At 38.9% G+C, this 13,360-nt stretch overlaps 1 protein-coding gene across 1 annotated transcript; it reads right to left on the reverse strand.

The window, feature by feature from the left end:
• Positions 1-204: 204 nt before the first annotated feature.
• On the reverse strand, positions 205-12,351 carry herpud1 (homocysteine-inducible, endoplasmic reticulum stress-inducible, ubiquitin-like domain member 1). Its single transcript, XM_088079669.1, has 8 exons — positions 11,987-12,351; positions 10,923-11,000; positions 10,730-10,807; positions 9,221-9,357; positions 8,099-8,209; positions 6,822-7,193; positions 4,003-4,108; positions 205-3,068 (listed from the first exon to the last, which is right to left on the reverse strand). The coding sequence occupies exons 1-8, from the start codon at positions 12,134-12,136 to the stop codon at positions 2,880-2,882; spliced, it is 1,221 nt and encodes a 406-aa protein (XP_087935795.1). The 5' UTR covers positions 12,137-12,351; the 3' UTR covers positions 205-2,879.
• Between the last annotated feature and the right edge of the window lie 1,009 nt (positions 12,352-13,360).

Here is a 13,360-nt window from a genome sequence, read left to right on the forward strand (position 1 = left end):
ATAGCATTTAGGGGGTGTTACCTGTGCTAACAGGTGACTTATGATTAAGTGGGATTCATTGTTGAGCACAACTGGATCTTAGAAAATTTGGATGGTTAAGAACATTTGGTGCATCTGGAGGTGACTTCTCTTAAGTTTGCTCTTAGCAGAAAATTAAGAGAAAATATACGATAAATTTAAGAGAATGTTGCTGCATGAGGCTCATTGTTAAGAGACGATAGTAAAACCCATTTATTCTTTGTCACAGATCAATAAAACATGCACTGATTACAGTCAAATAGACAAAATAGAAACAGATGAGATCTGAGGTCTTAGAACAGCAACGTAACTGATGAGTGGAGTAAAGTGAGTATAACTGTATGCATCTGATGTGTTACAACAGTGAAACTCAACTTAAAGCCTGCGGGCCAAATCTGGCCCCTGATAGGGTGCCGAGTGGCCCCAAACTATTTTCTTATATATAACAAAAATAAAGTAATTCACACTGGGAACTGTTTCTGTACTTTTGGTTTACATACGGTGCCAGAGTGGCCAGAGTGCTTAAAAAAGCATCAAAATAGAGCTTTTATATTAAAAAAGTGCCAGTGGAGGATGCCCCGCGCCCCGACAGAGCTACTAGCTAAGCCTTTAATGTCCTAAAATGCTAATTATTTGCCGTTATTTAACATCACATTTCACACAACAAAATTCCATGACTTTTCCAAAACCATTAATGAATTTTGCTAATGCTGTGACTTTTCCAAGCCTTCTTTTTTATTTATCAAAAAAAAGTGCAGACAGAGGTCCTAGCTAAGTCTCTAATGTCCTGAAATCCTAGAAATGTCCGGAAATCTTAAGAAACTTCGTTAAAACCTAGAAATATCCTAAAATCATAGAAACATCTTAAAACTCTATAAACATCCTGAAATCCTAGAAACATTCTAAAATCCTACAAATCCTAGAAAGATTTTACATCCCAGAAACATCCTGAAATCATAGAAATGTCCAGAATTCCTAGAAATGTCCTAAAATTCTAGAAATGTCCTTAAATCCTATACACATGTATAGGGCTGTTATTCCTGTCATTTTGCAAAAGTGGCCCCCAAGCAAAGCAAGTTGAGTATCCCTGTGTTACACTTAAGGTTTCTCAGTCAATATGATGAGATTAAAATACTTAAAAATGACATGTACAGTAGGAATGATCTTATGTAGCTTCAATGCGGCACCTTTGAAATTTGGAATGTTAACTGAATGGAGTTTTGCAACGACAAAATAAAGAGAAAAAGGAAATCCCACATGAGACGAGAACATTATGCAGACGGCCTACAAACCAGCTGAGAGGTAAACTCCTTAAGACAGATTCTGGTGTTATGAACAACTACTTTTTTCTAAAACAATATTTACTGTAATTTAATCAGCACTGATCTGGATTTTAACCTGGTATGTTTTAATGAGATTTTTGACTTTACCTGAACTTAACTTAACCTCATCTCTGAAAAAAAACAACAACAAAACACAACTCTTAGCCCTGTTGGCGTTATATTTATATTAATAATCTTCCCATGAAGAATAATAAAGCATAAATGTAAAGAAGCCTGCATAAGATGCATGTTGTAAAGTGCTTTTTGAAAATACAGAATATATTTACAAAACTTGATTTATGGCAACATCACTATTTTACACAATTAACCCAGTGATTTGGCAAAAAGAAGCAGTCTAGTTTGCATTTGGTCACAATCACCTTCACTCGTGGCTCAATAAACAGGAAAATCCACCAACAACAGAGCTGCTAAAGTAAACTACAAAATGTTTGTTTAGTTTTGTGAATCATGACTTTGGTTCAGATTTTGTTTTGTTTGAGAACTGAAGTCACAGTCAGTGTTTGCTGGCTTTTACTACAGTGACTGTAAAGAAGCAAATAAAAGCCGAAATCCATCCAAGAAACTTCATTTTTGACTTTTTTTTAATATTGAAAAGTTTGATTGTAATTTGCAACTTGAGTGCAGTCATTTTAAGTATTGTATTTTTAGAAGAAAAAAACCAACTTCAAATCAAGTTCTTGTTTTTCACATTTTGAAATAGCAGACTTCAAATTTCATGAGTCATTTCCAAACACAGACTGTTGTCAAAGTAAAAAAGCTGTAATGTCTACCAATTTGTCTCAAATGCTTTCAGGTTATGCGTCCACAGTCAGAAGCAAAGTCTGCCAAAAAAGTAAAAAACAAAAATCTGCCCAACTTTTACAGCTGTCATCAAACCCAGAGTCTATGTATGCATGGACCAGTTTGTAAAAGCCAAAATAAACGTGTCCTGTCAGAGGGACAGAGAGCCATAAGGTACTGTACTGAGTTCTGTCTGTGTGTGGATTTTCACTTCAACAGAAAATCTTTGATCTGGATCACATTCTTCATTATGAAATTGAATCCTAGATGATCAGAAAGCCAATGCCAATAATCCTCCTTAGTTCTAATAACTTAGGCACCATAAAATGTATTTTTTACCCTCAGCTGCCACCTACTGTTGTCTCGTGTCACGGCTAAAACCCACAATCCTTAGACAGTAGACGTTTGGTCAGATGGAGAGCTGCGATCCTGTTCAACAATGCATTATCATTGTTATTGTGGTATGATGTTTATAGTCTTTTGTGTCCTTTGTTTCCAGTCCATTTGGGGAAATTCAGGGGTCTGGCATTGCATTCTTTTGCTGGTGTTGTTTGTGTTTCACACATTAAAAAGAGGAGCTCTTTGAACTTCTGTCAGCAGGAAGGTCCCAGTCATTGTTTAAACAATGTCCTCGTTTTTATTCATTCTAGTTCTTTTTCTTTCCATCTCTGGACATTATTGTTCCCAGCTGGGAAATAAAAGAGTCTGCTGTTCAGATCAACAGTCGGTCCTGGGTGGTCAGTTGGCAACACCCTGAGGAACCTCAGGTATGAGGGAGGAGAAGAAAGTTTTGAAGAAAACCCAGGCCGTCCACATGACTGACACCCTGTGAGGAGGCACTAAGACCGCTGTCATCGGTCCCTGTGTGTCTGATCCGTCCTCTGCAGCAGCAGGTTCCTCCCTGTGACTGTCAGCGAGCTCGTCCGCCTGAATGAACAAAAAACGCAGTCATCGTTCAAATGATGATTTATGGCAGTGTGTTTTTAAAGTGTTTCTCAGCTAAAGAATACTGTTTAAATACAAATATTAACCTAGCTTTGCTTTGGGGCCACTTTACAGAATGACAGGAGGCCAGGGGCCAGTGGCAGCAGCCCCATACAGGTTTCTAGGATTTTTGGACATTTCTAGGATTTGCAGATGTTTATACAATTTTGGAACATTTCTAGGATTTTAGGAAATTTATAAGCATAAAAGACGATTCTAGGATTTTCGGAATTTTCGCATATTTTTGGACATATCTAAGATTTCAGGATGTTTCTAGGATTTTAGGACATTTCTCATATTTCAGGATGTTTCTAGGATTTAAGAAAATGTCCAGGATTTCAGGACGTTTCAACGTAGTACTTTTCTACGACTTTAGGACATTTCTAAAATTTTTGGACACTTCCAATAATTAAAGGACCTATCTAGGATTTTAGGACATAAGGGGCTTAGCCTCTGTTGCGGGGCATCCTCCACTGGCTTTTTAAAAGTTTTATATACAAGCTAATTTTGATGATGTTTTATGCACTGACAACTTGTGTATACTAAAAGCACAAAAGAATTAGCAGTGTCAATCACTTCATTTTTATTGTGAATCAGAAACTAGTTGGAAGGCCATCCGGCACCTTACTGGGGGCCGGATTTGGCTCAAGGGCCAATAGTTGAGTATCACTGCTATAGTGGTTTATTGGGCCCGCTTTAATAAGTTATGAATCCACAGTGGAAGTCTACTTTATTATCATCAATGCCTATATGTCAGACTGCCGTGTCATCGAAACACAGGCCTTGAGCCACTGAGATATGAGGATGTTTAGTTTAGAAAACTTCAGTTACATGAAGGTGAATCAGAGGGAAAGATCTGGGAGATATTTTTTCTTACTGGATTTGGGTTCCTGTTTTCGTTCTGCTGGTTGTGCTGGACCTCAGGGGGGTTAAGTTCTTGGACCTGCGCTCGTCTTCTGAAGGGAAACCAACCAACAGTGTGTCTGTAGAGGAGAATGCAGAGAATATATGTTTATATGAAACAATCAATCAGTACAACTGCTTAACATTGATCAAAACTTATATGAAATTGTTTTAAAATAAAATAAAATGAAAGGCTATAATAAAATATAAATAAGAAGGACAGGCAGATGAGGACGGAAATAATGATGTGAAGAAAAGAAGAAAAGGTAAACATGAAAAACACACATCATGTTGGGCTATAGTTATTGTAGGATATTTTTCACAGATTTTTTTTTAATGATTAAGGAAAAAAAGGAATCTGCTCTTATTGTTCCTGTGCCAAAAAAAATACTAATCCAAACAACTTGGATAATTAGAAACCTTTGACTTTAACATCAGGTGTAATTAAGGTCTTTAAGACCCTCGTTTGCAGCGACTTGTCCAGTGTTGCCCTTTAAAAATATACAATGCTGGATTTCCCTAGAAAACACCTTCATATCTCTAATGACAATGAAACGTGGGCAGCCAACAATAAAACAAGAAGTGGTGGGTTTATGTGAGTGTTACAGCTGTGTTTGCGCTGTGCTGTTGTCTCTTTTCTCCTCTGTTGATCTGCTCAGGTGTGCTGCATCACCTAACAAGATGCACTGCACCTGGCTGAGGAAGGAGCGCTTAAAAAGCTAAAAAAGCAGAGGAGAGAGGCATCTGGTGCGGGAACTGCTGGTCTTGCTACCTCTCTGCCTGGGATTTTTATTTTTTTTGCATGTTTTTCTTAATAAATTACATGGATTTTATTGTTTAAAAGGTGTCTTTTGTAATTATTTTGGGTGTGTTTTTCACTTCATAGGACCGCTAATGAGTTGGGCATAACAGACTCATAGTGGCTATCTACCTTTACACCAACAGGTGGAGCTCTAACAATTTCTTCTTGGATTTTGTATCTAAACATTAACCTTCCAGCTGTTTCAGGGGAATAATCATCAGTCGAGTGCACACTGACTGTCATCAGTTACCAGAGAGGAGGGCTGTTGTTATCCTCAGTCAAAAACACAGTCTCTCTTTAATTACAGAAAAGTTAATTTCTCTCAGAAATTGTGAGAATCTCTTTTTTCCAGTCAGTTGGATGCTTTTTTGAAATATATGGGATTTTGAAGGTGGACTTTTCTCAATAATTATATAATAATTATTATGTAATATTTTTGCAGATGAGTTACTTTTATTTAAATGTCTTTAATTGGATTTTAACTGTCCTTGTTGCAAACTGTTGGAAATGTAAAATAATTTGATCTGAATAAATGGTTGTTTAACATCTCAAAACCTTCTGAATTTGTTCTTCTCTGCTTTCTCCTTACAAAAACACAATATGATCTTTTATGATTTCTACTGTTTTCTATCAGTGTGTGATAGAATAACAAGGGATATTTGCTGTTAATGTAAATAAAAATACTTGTGTAGTACTACATGGATTATAGGAGAGTCTCAAATTCTAATCCATACATTTCTGAACCTATGTGATTCACGCCTGAGGACTGGAACGTGTGTGTATATTTGTATCGGGGTGAAGGGTTATGTAACAGCAAACAGAGTGTGAGAGCGGAGCATGTGAAGTAAAGGAACAGCCTGAACTGATGATAACAGGCAGCAGTGCTGATGTGTAACAGGCTGTCAAATGGACTCTGACCGATTCATATTAACACATCTGAATCTGAGCTGTGACTTAACGTGGAAATAACAAACAATATCATTTTCATATGCTGAAGCAAAAACATAGGTACATCCCAATATAAACACAGTTTTAATCTAAATTCAGGTAAAATAAAAAAATTCATGACGATAGCTGTCGTGACATTATTTCATCGCCCATCCCTACTCTCTACGGTAATAATTCTTTCCTTGGATTTGCACAAAATCAAGGAAAACTTTTAGTTTCCTGCACAGCATAAGAAAGTTCAGTCAATGATTTGGAGGCTTGGTTCAAGGTCAGCTCCAAAGTGTGAGAAAATGATGGGTGTTAGGCGTCAGTATAGTTAATTTTATTTGTATTCATTTTCTGTGTGTTACTGACTTTATATGATTTTATGTTGAAATGCGTCTTTGAGCATTGTGAAAAGCGTTCTATTAATAAAATCTATTATCATTATTATTATCATCTGATTTTGGTTTGATTTTTGGGGTTGACATGGGCGTTGCTTTTACCTTAAACAAGTCACACTCTCAGCTGCTCTCCTGGAAGAGTCGTAAGACCTTTTTAAGGTGTCCATGTGGCTTATTCAAGGCAAACAAGCCAAAGTAAATAAGTTAGTTCTCCTCTGAGTCTGACTTTACCGACCTAAACATTTTGGCAGAGCACACTTTGGATCAGTATGAATCTTTGGTCTAACAGGTTTCAAGTGTACACATCCTGTAGGCTGGGCAATACACGCACACCTTTACTCAGTGATCAGGAAGTTAATCATGCATACCAGATGTGCTGCTATGCTCCTGTTTCAAGTGATTTGGCTCTTTAAAATGCACAGACAGACTTTGAGTTGTTTAACATGAGTGAGCTGAGTGTTTGCCCTTGCTTTCCAGAGAGGCTTGAGATGTGAACACGAGCAGCTGATATGAGCCAGCGTGGTTAAGAGCTCTACAGTGAAGTGCTTCAAAATGAGTCACTCAAGCCTAAACAGTGCAGTGAAGCATTTCGGCAAACTCTGGGTGTCAGACTTGAGAATGTGAAGGCTCAAAGCCTTCAGAGTAACAGGTTGAACTTACAGGTACATAAGGAGGAGCATGCTCATCACCAGCAGGAAGCGGCTCAGGTTGGAGTTGAAGTACACGATCATGAGCAGGACGCTGAATCTCGCAGCCGAATACAACCAGTCCAGCCAATCACGCTCCATGTCCTCCTCGTCCTCCACCATAGGCCCACCCTGCGCGTTCATCCGCACGTTCTGGTTGGCCTCCCCGGGGTTGATGAAGGCGCCGTCCTGTACTGGGTTCTGATTGGCTGGCAGGTTGTTGATGGGGTTCTGATTGGCTAAGGGGCCTGGCACAGGGACTTGGTGGGCGGGAACAGGAGGGTGCTGGCCAATGGTTGTAGCTGGTGCAGCGGGGACAGTGCCAGCTGCTGCCAACGCTGCGTGGCTGTTGGAGGAAAATTGGACTATGAGGCTGATGGAGGAACTCACACTAACAGAGAAACAGTAACTGGTCAAGTTTATATGTATTTAAAGAGCACTGTTGGAGAGGGCCTGAGACCCAAGATTGTGATTATGTGGGTTTCCATTAATCCTCAAATTGAGCAAACTGAAATTGCGAATATAAAATAAACCTAATGGAAAAAAATCCATTAAAAAAAACCCCTCCCTTTTGACGTAATTTTTTCCACTTGTGAGCTATTTTTATATTTGAAAAATCCATATTTTGCAAAACTGCAATGGAAACATTTTTTCACTTTTATAGTTCACATGATGCTATGGATATGTGCTTGTCGGTAGGAACAGGCATGATGCAGCAGGCGCTACAAGAGGTGTTATTGCATCGCATAACTCTTTAAAAATTGAGCAAATCATTCAGAAGTTTTGAATCCACAATTCCTCTGTGAAATCGTGGACTATCAACTCCCAAAAATCCCTCATACGTGGCCGCTCCCACGTATAAGGGGCTCGCCTTTCCATTATTGCTCACTTTACACGCCTACAACGCCTTTGATTGTAAATAATGACGCCTAGTGTGGTAATAGAATAGAAATAAAGCTGCTAATGTTGTGAACATCAATCGCCATGCTTTTTGGTGTTATCACGAGAGGTGGAGTCGCAGAATATCACTCAATGAAACCGCAGTCATCACACAATTGTGTTGTATCAACTTGTGAAAATATGGCTTAAGTTTTGAGCAAATTTGTAATGGAGACCTGCCCTCTGACAACAGCCCTATTTGCATGGTACTAGTATTGCCTGGGGACCTCATGTACTCGACCCCCCATGTCTGTGTTTCATGCAGCACATTCAAAACTTTTATGAATTAAAAGTGTATAAATGTAAACTCACTATTGCATGTAATACTGTCGAGCGTAGACGTGCTGGAGCCACAGCAGCTGCTGGGGGCTGTACAGGGAGTAGGTGGGAAAGGCTGGTTGGGTCATCTGTGGTTCTCCAGGCCTGCAGGGAACAAAAACAGATATATGATTAATATCCGTTTAACACTGCAACCCATATCCAGTGAAATCTAAGAGACAGTGTACATAGGATTGACAGCAAAATCATTTTTTATTCATTTATTTTATTTTATATAGATTATCTTTTCTACATTTTCAAGAGAATAGACCAATTCAACATGTTTTAACATGTCTTATTAGGGTATTTGCACTTATTTGAGATGAGACATCTTTGATGCAAATGAAGTGTTTCGGTAATAGTTTGACATCTGCTCTTTCACTTCCCCTTGGCACTTGCTAATGTGGCTGCATGTTAAGCAAGGGTTTCAAAAACAAATGCACTCCCTCTTGAGCAGCCCTAATAATTGATTAGTGGTGTCAAAATTTTAAAAATCCACGATTTGATTTTAGGGTCACTATTCAATTCTGTGTTTTTACAATTAGGAGCTGGGCAGCTCTGCTGTTGGCCTGGCTGTCATTGGCGAATCTCCTCCTCCTCCTCCTCCTCCTCCTCCTTCTTCTTCTTCTTCTTCTTCTTCTACTTCTACTTCTTCTCCTTATGAGGAACTCTAACCAAACTTGGCACATAAGCCCAGTCCTGTGCCAAACTTCCTCAACAGGAATTGGAGACCAAAAGCCTTGATGTTGGTGCCACAGCAACTGTTTTTTCATCATCATCATCATCATCATTATTATTATTATGATTATTATTGTAATAATAACAGTAATAATAATAGTTATTATTACTATTATTATTACCATGATCATTATTATCAAACATGATTTTTAAGAGTTTTTCATCTTTTCCAAAAACATGAAAACAGAGATCATGACAATATGGGCCACAATTGGACAATTTTGACTTTTTTACTGGTTTGTATACATCAAATTGCTTTCAGTTATTGTGGAAAAATATCCTGAACACGTCTGTACTGCTAAAAGTCTGATGTCTGATGATGCCATTGAAACCAAAACAGAGTTCAGCACATACATCATTTCTTCCATTATGACTTACCCTGCAGCAGGCCATGATGGAGCTCCTGCTGGAGACACTGGGGAATGTGTGTGAGCTGAAGGTGAAGCTGAAGAGGACTGTCTCCTCTGTCTCAGCTCAGGTGTGCTCTGTGTGTGGACTATGGGACCGGCTGTGGTCTGCAAAGGCAAGAAGAGTTTGAAAAATGATCAACATTTGTCACTCAGCAAACCCACTATAATAAGTTGAGTCTGTAAAGATGCATTTTATTAAATGGGATGTGCAACGAGACACTTAAAAGGGTAGTGAAACTAAACTGAGTTATCTTTAGCTGGAATTTATGATCTCTAAACTGTAGCTGTGCTCTGAAGGATGACGGCTGAAGTGAAACAGTTCCACTCCACAGTGTGACAGTAATGAGGGAGGATGTGAAAAAGTGCTCCTTGGGGTCTCAAAACTACACCTGCCTTTGAGCTCAACATGTCACAGGAAGTTGGAGCGCCTCTTAAACCACAGTGTGTGGCTGAATTTATGAAACTGATACACCAGCCTGGTTTGACAGTTTGACCGCAGTTAATGAGCATTAGCTGACATGATTGACAGCTGCTTTGAAACTCCTCCGCTCTGATTGGTTGTTGCTATTAGAAACAATACATGGAGGAGAAGATTTTTTTCACAGACTCTTCACAGTCTTTTGTACTGGACAGAGTGACAATTTTAGCAAATATGACAAAAAGTTATTTATATACAGACCTGCACTTGTTTCGTGCTTTTCTAGTCCGATCACTCAAAGAGCTTTCACACTATGAGACAAATTTAACTGTCCACACATGCATTCATGCACAGGTGAGCGAGGCTGCAGTATAAGATTTTTGAAACATTTATACACAAACACACAAAGACGGAACAGCTTTTAGGAGCATTTTGGGATTCACTGTCTTGTCCAAGGACACTTCGACATGCAGACTGAAACTCGCTGTATTTCGTTGTTCACCAATGATAACGAGTGAAGCCTGCACCCCGTTTATTGTCCACACAATGGGGCTGCACAGCGTCATTTTCAGAACAAGAAAGAGCAGGCTGGAGTGAGAGCCTCTGTCTATGGCATATTCAAAAACAGCAGATTTGTGCATTGCCTCCTTGTCAGACAAGCGCAAGGGTTTAGTGCATGAACAACAATTTCCAAAGTCTCTTCCTCAGAGTGAAGATTAGAACATATAGAGTTCACATAATCCATTCAAAATAACACAGATTTTTAAACAATATCCACTCATTATTAAAAGTCATCCAAGAGAGACAATTGAAAGCAAATGAAATGGTCAAAGTTGTCATATTGAAACTGAGGGTGTGCTGATGGATTCACGTCGTCAGCTCATGCATTTAGTAACATTACAAGGAAATGTTCCACCCTAAAATTGTCTAGCAGTCAGCCCAGTGAATTGTTTTTTTTCAGTGTAAAGCTGCTGTTAAATGCAAAAAAACTTTATACTTTGTGAACACACTGCCAAGGCTCTGAGGAAAGTTGAATGAGCAAACATCATCATCTCTCACCTTAGGTCTGGCTCCCAGGGGTCCCTGGGGTGGATTCCTGACAGCACACACCAGGTGCAGCGTGGGAATGGAGTCAGTCTGAGAAAGGGGAGATAAAGGCCTGTTTTAAAAAAGCTTCATGGCATACGACACCCTCTGTTCTTAGACTTCACTCGGATAATGTGCAGTTGCAAACAGATATCCTCACTCCTACCTGTCTGAAGAGATCTTTGATGTGTAGATGATCAGGCAGCAGTTTACCAGCATAGATGAGTCTCTGGTCACTTACAGTCTATGCAAAAACAAAGTTCAGTTGGTTAAAATTTTGAGGATAAAGTATCTTCAGTGACTAAATAAATTCCAAAGTCTGCAATGGAAGAATTAGTAAATTATTTTAAATCACTTCTTAAACCTCATTTTTTGGACCTGCTTTTATGTGACATTGTCTTAATATTTATTTTGCCTTTTCAATTAATGTTTTATTTATTTTATTTCCTTTTATTTGTGGTATAATTTCTTTTGTTGTTTCTATTGGAGTTGTTTTTGGTCTCTTCTATGATTTCATATTGACTTTTTGCATCCTGCATTTTGCATTATTTATCCACTGATTTTAATTTTATCCCAACTCTACCTGAGGTTTTGTCTTGCTTGTGTTCAGTGGGACTGTTTGGCTTTCCGTTGTTGTTTCATTTCTGCATTTCTGCTACTTTGTAAACTCTGCTTTTAAAGGTACTATATAAATAAAATTATTATTAACATTAACATTTTAAGCACTTTGATTGCCTATTCTCTGAAATTCACTGTAGTTGAACTTTTATGTATTTAACTTTTTTTCACTTTATATTGTTTACTTTGTTTGGCGACATTTATATTTGATTTTATGTTGTTTTATTGCTGTTGCTTTTTTTGTAAGGTGACCGTGAGTATCCTGAAAGGCGCCCATAAATAAATGTATTATTATTATTATTATTATTATTAATTTGCTCGCGTGTCAAAGGGTTAACTTGCATATAATTCTTTGTCACTCTATCTGTGTTCATTAAATGAACCCACTGAACTATGATACAGGTTTGGTCTTAGTATGTACACACACACACACACACACACACACACACACACACACACACACACACACACAGCTGCACCCATCTTAGTCCGTCAGCTGGCTCGTGCCATGACATTCCAGAACATAGCCTCGCGCTGCCTCTCCGCCTCACGAGCTAACTGTTAGTTACGCTAACATTAGCTTGCTAACTTATCCGTCTCCTTATTACTCACCGGTTTCGTCGCGTAAACACTTGACAGATGCGTTTTCAGATCCTTTACAGTCCAGTTTAAGCTGACGCCTTCGACGGTCTGGTCCTCCTGAGCCTGGTTGGGCGTTTTTATGAGAAGAGTAATCTTTTGTCGAGAATCTTCCTCGTCCATTTCTACTGTTTCGCTAGCCGCGCCTAGTTTTCGGATCACACCGTTCACTCAATGAGTTACAGATAACGTCTTTTGAATTAGGAAAAATCCTCCTGCCTCCGCCGACGGGTGAAAAAGACGCAAGTCCTTTCGCCTGAAGACAAACTCCGCTGACTCCACAGTGTCTTTTGTCGAGAGGAGGAGGCTTGTTTCCAAACACACTGTGGCCGCTCCTCATTGGCTGCAGTCCGCGTGCTCTCAGACGTGGAAGAAAGCGCGGAGGACGTCATGTGAGCATGCGCAATCAAACCGAAGATCGTTTGTTTGCAAAGTAAGGTTACTCACTCTGGTGCAATTTCGCCAGTTTACCAAACGCAAACGTTAAACACGCGTCTTCAGGCAAAAAATAGACTCGATATTAGTTTAGATTAGCTATTAGGCAGATGTTTGCAAATTCATTCTAGTTAGTCCCTATGTTTCTTTACTCAATTTACAGCCCACTGGGTGGCCTCCAACCACTTTCTAATTCACAATAAAAAAGTGATTCAAACTGGTAATTGTTTATGTACTTTAAATATAGCAACATAAGGTGTGAGATTGCAGAAACAGCATCAAAACAGAGCTTGTTTATTTAAAAAAAAAATGCCAGTGGAGGATGCAACACCCCTTGACATCCAAGCTAAGCTCTCTTGTCCCACAGTCCTGGAAATGTCCTAAAATCCTAGAAACTCCCTAAAATCCAAGAAATGTCCTCAAATCGTAGGAATGTCCTAAAATCATAGAAACATTTTAAAATTCTAGAAATGTCCTAAAATGCTATAAAAAGTCCCTAAATTCTGGAAAATGTCCTAAAATCCTGGAAACGTCTTAAACCTAGAAGCGTCCTAAAATCCTAGATATTTCCAAAAATCTTAAAAACATGTATGGGGCTGCTGTAACTGTCATACTGCAAACGTGGCCCCCCAGCCAAAGCAAGTTGAGTGTCCCCGATTAGAGTGAGACCTCTTCTTATTTTGTACTGTCAGACAGGAACTCTTATCCGGCAGCGAAACTTTGTTTTTCCACTGAAGTTGCATCAGTCATGTTACATCAGCTGTGAATTGAATTGATAATGAATTAAATTGAATTATGTAGTAGCTACTGAACAATTGACACTGTAATTTTGCAAACTCATACAATATATTTAGCACTACTGTAGGCCTATGTATATTTAGATGACAAACTAACAAGCCTGGATGTCAAAGG

This window comes from Plectropomus leopardus, chromosome 7, assembly GCF_026936395.1.
Source record: "Plectropomus leopardus strain MGB_pleo_1.0 chromosome 7, ASM2693639v1, whole genome shotgun sequence".
Taxonomy (NCBI): domain Eukaryota; kingdom Metazoa; phylum Chordata; class Actinopteri; order Perciformes; family Serranidae; genus Plectropomus; species Plectropomus leopardus.

What these genes read in the sequence shown, in the direction of transcription:
- herpud1 (XM_088079669.1), bottom strand. Translation starts at nt 12,136, where the DNA reads ATGGACGAGGAAGATTCTCGACAAAAGATTACTCTTCTCATAAAAACG. An exon ending in GTGTTTACGCGACGAAACCG is followed by an intron (nt 11,001 to 11,986) that starts GTGAGTAATAAG and finishes GTTTTTGCATAG; the next exon opens with ACTGTAAGTGACCAGAGACT. An exon ending in ATGCTCCTCCTTATGTACCT is followed by an intron (nt 4,109 to 6,821) that starts GTAAGTTCAACC and finishes TCTCCTCTACAG; the next exon opens with ACACACTGTTGGTTGGTTTC.